At 40.0% G+C, this 6,478-nt stretch overlaps 1 protein-coding gene across 1 annotated transcript; it reads right to left on the minus strand.

Moving 5' to 3' along the window:
* Positions 1–3,518: 3,518 nt before the first annotated feature.
* LOC115785974 (ADP-ribosylation factor-like protein 6-interacting protein 4) lies at positions 3,519–6,219 on the minus strand. The gene is given in 9 exon segments (XM_030737938.1): positions 3,519–3,967; positions 4,051–4,120; positions 4,205–4,322; positions 5,645–5,827; positions 5,830–5,913; positions 5,916–5,947; positions 5,949–5,964; positions 6,040–6,165; positions 6,168–6,219. Coding segments are annotated over 9 exon segments (723 nt in total). The 5' UTR covers positions 6,205–6,219; the 3' UTR covers positions 3,519–3,910.
* Between the last annotated feature and the right edge of the window lie 259 nt (positions 6,220–6,478).

Below are 6,478 nucleotides of genomic sequence, written 5' to 3' on the forward strand. Positions count from 1 at the left end.
AGCCGCTTTGTAAACAACTAATGTGGCCAATGCAAGCACAACAATTACTACAGAGACAAACTTGTGTATAGCAGTTTTAAAGCTTTGTCCTTTTTATGAGATAATCAGGTATGTAAAGAGTCAGAGAGCGGAGCTGAGAATCGGTGTGAAGTTGGACTCGGTGTGTTGCCTATTTAGTCTAAACAAAGAAACAGTCAGAAGCCAAATGAATCTTTGTTATTTTTATTTTTTTTTTAAAGGAAGACCAAACATTGTTTTGGAACAGAACTGATCCATAGCTTTACAAAAAGCATGGATTTGATATTGTTACAGTCCAGTTTAGCTTGTTTTCTCCTCACCCCTTAGACATGAAGAATCATGTAAATTGATAGGTTCAGATCATTTTAATAAACTCAGAGAACACACAACTCTTTCCAAACTTGCACAAGGAGGAGAGATCCATTCCTTTAGTTCAGCTCTCAGCTGAGCGGAAGTTATCTGTCCCGCAGGACAACTTCCTGCGCAGCGTTTTATTCAGACTTTCACAATAAGATCACGTGGGTTACACCAAACTTAGTTTACAGCATGTAATAAACAACATTCTCGGCTTCTTGCTTACCATATATGGTAGTAAGTATACTGTGGAATGTGCATACGTAACATGGCGTACATGAGACACGTATCCTATGTGTGTTCTGTAGGCTTGAAACAGCCTGCAGGTAACTACAACTTCCTCTTTAAGAAATGTCACCACGTGTTTCCATTTCAAACATAAAACACAGTATAATATGTACATAAAACAACTTATAAAAACATACAAACAGAAGATATGATAATTCATAATGAACAGAATGGAATTTATACTATAATTCCAACATAAATCAAAGCTAACTGCTTAATACCCTTTAACTGTGGCTGCAGCTGAAACTGTTCCTGGGTTTCACACATCACTCCATACCACGCTGCTGCACCCTCCTGAAAAGTCATGTACAGTTCCACTATAGGGAAAAGTAGTACTATAAGGGAAAGTGCCAAAGTAAACCGTACAGAAGGATATGCTGTGTGTGAATGCAGAGGAATGGAGGGATCTCCTGTGTAAAAAAGAAATAAATAAATGGAGTAGATTGTGTAAGTATGTAGTTGAATGCCTTATAAAGGCTTGTATATAATTGTTACATTACAGTGCAGATCTGGTATCTGGTCCACTGAAGACCAGTTTCAAGTGTCTCTTTACTCTGGGGGTAAAAACCACTTCATTCAGGATATACTTTGATTGATGATACTTATTGTTATTTAAGACTATAGAAATTTAAAAATGTATGGATTTTTGTGGACGAAATGTGTTTTACAATTACTTTCGCTATGATGTGTATATTTTTTTTTTCTTCAACTTCAGTTGCAGCAGCCAAACCTCAGAGGTCTTTGCCTGGCACAGTATTGTATTTTTTTTTTTTTTTTCTTGCAGATCACCAGAGTTGTATCAACCGAACTGTGTCAAATATTGTACGTTTGTTATGAACTATTTGGGAAAATTCGGGATATGGCTTCTTTCTGGTTATCCCCGAGCTGTAAATGAGGTGTTGAATGTTCTCATAGATAATCCTCCTTAGGTTAAGGTCTCTTTCTCTGTGTTGCTGCACCTTGTAGAAGAAATGCGCAAACTGTAAATCCTGTATGATACGCTGTTGAAAGTAGGAACACAGAGCTAAGATTTTTTTGCTTTATGCCACTGGCCATTTATTTATAAAGCTGGTAAAGATTTTGTGATTATTCATTCAAATTACATTTATTTGTACCTTTTAGTAAGGCAATGTACAGACAGAGCTGACTGCAGTGGACCAATATGGGCTCAGACGTAAAGGGGCATGTGCAATATTACCAAGTAGCACCACCAGATCTAACCAGACTGTTGAGGAAACACGTCACAGTGCATTGACAATCAGTTGAACAGGCACATAGTATACAGATGTCAAACTGCAGAGGGTAACTCACCTTAACCCGGCACTGCTCAAAGTTTTACAAATGCCGCTGACCTGATAGCGGGTTGGAATATCACAGTCGGTTTTCTCCTGCAGAAAGACACGCTCAGTCTTTGTTTTTGTTGTGATGTTTCCATTTCAGATTATGGCATCTAGACAAACACACTTAATAGTCAGCCTGTCTACAAAAAATTTAAATTTTTGGTTTAATGCAGCTCTCCTGCAATAAATGCCACTTTTACTGAGGATGTAATGTTCAGTTTTGTTGGCCCTCTCCAGAGGTGTTCTCTTAAATTAAAGTGCAGCCTCTAAAGCTGCACTTTGTGATGCTGTTGAATTGTATTGTGCTGAGATGTGTTTCTAATATTTCATCCACTTCAGATTTCAATAGACAACATAAGATATCCTAGTTCAAAGACACCTGTAAACTCTTAGGCAGCACTTGATTTTTTTATTTTTGTCATCCTGGTTAAGGACGGTGTGAATCATGCTGTACTGCCGTCCCTCTGCATTTTGACCTTGACAAGATTCGGCTTAAAGCCATAACTCTTAGAAAGCTGCTGGTTAAAGAATAGCTCTTTGTACATTCACTGTAATTAAAAAAAAAAAAAAAAAAAAAAGACAGTCAATGCTGGAAAACATGCACTCATTTAACACTGGCAACTACTGAACCATACTCCCTGATCTGAAATGCCTGGATATAAAAATCCAGTGATACGACGCAGTGATCTGTAAAGTTTTGTAACCTCTGGGCAGACAATCGCTTTGATTCTGCTACTGACACGTTACCAGAGGCCTTACATTTCCCCTTTTCTGCCTTACATTGACCATTGCGTGGCAAGGCCGAGGATGAGCGCCGCTCACGCCCGAACAGACTTCACAGTGAAGGACGCTGTTCGTGTTGCTTCGTGGGAAAAGGCGGAAGCCATATTTTCTTAACAGGGCTTCGGTTTGTTTTACCTTTCAAAGGAAATTTACAAAGGAGAAACGTGGGGGACATAATTCACCGACATTAGGCAATCCACCGCTGACTCTGTTCCCCGGGTCCTGCAATGACTCAAACGGTTATCATTCAGAGGCTGTATATGTGCAACATAATATCATGCTTGGAAAATATTTTAACCTGTACAGGGTGTGTATTCTTGTAGGTTTTGGATAACTACATTTTATCCATTCCCTTGTGTTTTTATGTACAGTGTATAAAGAACATATAAAGAAATACTGTGTAATTTGGGCTTTTTTTCACACTCAGTGGAAACAAGCATGGATTCTTCAGAGAGCAGGAACTACTGAACTGACACTTTATTATTTACAAGGAAATTAAGTTTTATTTAGAGAAATCAAAGTAAAACAAAATTTGAGACAGAGCTTGAATTGAACGTTTATCCGGGATTAATCCTTACTCAAAGCAAAGTTTTAGAGATTTTAAGATGCTTTTCTTGCACAATAAATGGAATATAATAATGGAACTAAATGACACTTGCTTTAGATGCTCAAAGTATTAAACAAAAAACAAAAAAAAAATCAGTAGCAATGTCTTTTCATAGAATTAAAGATTTTCAAAAACAGGATACAAATAACATCCTTGTCAGCAGTTTCATGTAGGCACAATTTTCTGTCTACTCAACTACATCTGCCAACCATTACAGCTCGGCTCGGGGGGGGGAGGGGCACCATTATTGTTTACATCCAGTCTCACATGTGAGTGTTCTGCACAGCAATGCACATCAGTCTGATCAGCACAGATGTAAGATGACAAAAACAACAACATAATGACTTCTACCTTGTGTACCTCAAGAGACCATCACAGTATTATTTTTGCATCATTGGCATCTGATATAAAATGCACCCTAGAAATACATTTTGTTCAATATTTGTTACTTTCAGCAGTCTGTCATTTCGGTTTAGTGAAGGTGTACTCAGGTTGAGAAAGCTGAACGGGATGTTATCTTCTACCTGTTGATTCCCAATTTTCTCTGAAAAGCGTCCCCGTCTCCCTTTGTAGCTTGCTGTGGGATGAATAGAGGCTCAGTGTGAACTAAATTATAACAGCGCATTATTGCAGTTGTAGCTGAAAAGGTTTCTGTTATACCTTGTTGATCGCTTTGTGTTTCTCCCGGCTGACTATCTCCTCTATGATCTCTCCCTCTCCTCTCACCAGTCTGTAAGAAAGCAGAAACAAAAAAGTCACTAATTTTAACATTGTGGGTGAATTCTTCTAAACTCCAGTCATGCAGCACACTCACCTCGTCCTCCCCGTTTCAGGGTCCACCACCTTACGGATCACGCTCTGCCTGGCTTCATACTCCTCTTTGGTGAGGGGCCTCTTAGTGGACAGCCGAGCCTTCTGCTCATCTGTCATGACTGGATTTATAAAGCACACTTAAAAAACTTTTGCTTACCAAACTGCTGAACAAGAAGGTAGGATGGACCAAAAAAAAAACCAACATGAGTAGATTAAAACGAAAAAAAGTAAAATGCATGTTAGCTAAACATATACAGTCATGGCTGGAAAAAAAGGCACAGGAGACAATGAAACAGACTCAAATGCCAGTGAGTGAAAATCAGTTGAGTGTAGTTTTAAAAGACTCAGTGGAGGGAGCAGATTTGATTGTGAGGGGAATACTGTTCCACAGTTTGGGGGCAAACAGAAAACACACGGTCTATTCTGAGACTCTGAGTGGGGGACAGAAGCATCTGATCAGCTGACAGGAGGGATCTGGAAGATAAATGTGGGTGTAGGAAGGAGCTAAACCTTCCTAACAGGAGGATCTTGAAATTGATTCTAAACCTCACTGACAACCAGTGGAGAGAAGCTAAAACGGGTGTAATATGATCTGTTTTTCGGGTGCCTGTGAGGAGCCGAAACAGCAGCATTTTGAACAAGCTGGAGACGGCACAGAGAGGACTGACTGAAACCAGTGTAAAAGGTGAACTGCAGTAGTCCAAGCAGGAGGAAACGAGAGCATGAATGACAATTTAATGATCTCTCACAGAAAGAAAGACTTCACTTTTGATATGGAGCAGACATGGAAAAAGCTATTTTTAACCACTGGGTCAATTTGTTTGTCAAACTTAATTCAATTTTCTGAGGCAACAGTGCTTTTAAGAAAGAAAGAAGGGGAAAATAACCAGATAATGTTATCAGGGTTAATATCAGGATTGGGCCAAGGTGGAGGCAACACGTCGGTTGGGGGCCTGGAGCCTATCCCAGCCACCATAGGGTAAGAGGCGAAGTACACCCTAGACATGGTCTTTTTGAACTAAAATAAAAATAAAAAATTATATATCATGTTTCAAAAGCTTCTTAATTAATCAATATTCTATTCAACTTTATTTATTTAGCGCCAAATCACAACAGTCACCTCAATGCACTTTATATTGTAATTTGCTGTATTTATATAGTGCCAATTGACAACAACAAGCCACTCAAGGTGCTTATATTGTAAGGTAAAGACCCTACAATAATTGAAAGAACCCCAACAATCACATGACCCCCAGTGAGCAAGCACTGGGCAAAAGTGGGAAAAAAGAAATCTCCCCTTTAACAGGAAGAAACCTTCAGCAGAACCAGGCTCATGGAGGGGCCCAGCTGATGCATTAAAATGAAGTGTGTGTGTGTGTGTGTGTGGTGTGTGTGGTGTGTGTGTGTGTGTGTGTGTGTGTGTGTGTGTGGTTTGTCCCACCAGGTCCGAGCTCCACAGCCCCCTCCTCAGTTTGCCACATCTCCAGGTAGGATGGAGGTTTCTCTGCTGGACGCAGCTTCAACCTCCGTCCTTCTTCAGCTTCTTCTCCTTTCTCTTCTTCAACATTCTTCTTCTCCTTCAACCTTTGCTTCTTCAACTTCGCCTTCTTCTTCTTCTCCTTCAGCGCTTCTTCTTCTTCTTCTTGGCTTTGCTCTTCTTTGTCTTCTGGTCACATGACGAGGAGGAGGAGGAAGACGAAGAAGAAGAAATGATGAAGAAGAGGACGAGTGCCTTCTGCGCTTCTACTTGTGTTTTCTCATCTGGGGGAGAAACAGAGAAGGTAACCTAACGATGAGGCTGACTTTCCTGTTAAGGCTAACATGACATGCTCCAACCTTTACGCCTGCGCGATGTCTTCTTTCTGCCTCTGCTGCTGGACGAGGAAGCCGATGATGATGATGATGTGGAGGAAGAAGAAGAGGAGGAAGATCGTCTCCGTTTTTTCTTCTTCTCGTGTTTTTCTCTCTGGAAACTCTCTCCGATGATCTGCTGCGATCCATAGCTCACCGACCAGAAGTGTGCCCGTCAAAATCCTTCCGTCGCCTTCTAGGATTAAGGTTCTTAGTTCCTACTTCCGAGGCACGAGCGTTGTAGTTTTAATCAGATTATTTAGTTAGCTATTACCAGATAATGTTATTATGGTTACTAGACAAAGGTAATAGACTCACTGTCATCTACACATCCCAGTCCTGGATAAATACATTTATTTTTTATTTAGATTGCTGAAGTTTTAGTTTGGTTTATGTGATTGTGTTTGATTATGTAGGAGTGCCT

The sequence above is a fragment of the Archocentrus centrarchus genome, chromosome 9 (genome assembly GCF_007364275.1).
Source record: "Archocentrus centrarchus isolate MPI-CPG fArcCen1 chromosome 9, fArcCen1, whole genome shotgun sequence".
Lineage (NCBI taxonomy): Eukaryota > Metazoa > Chordata > Actinopteri > Cichliformes > Cichlidae > Archocentrus > Archocentrus centrarchus.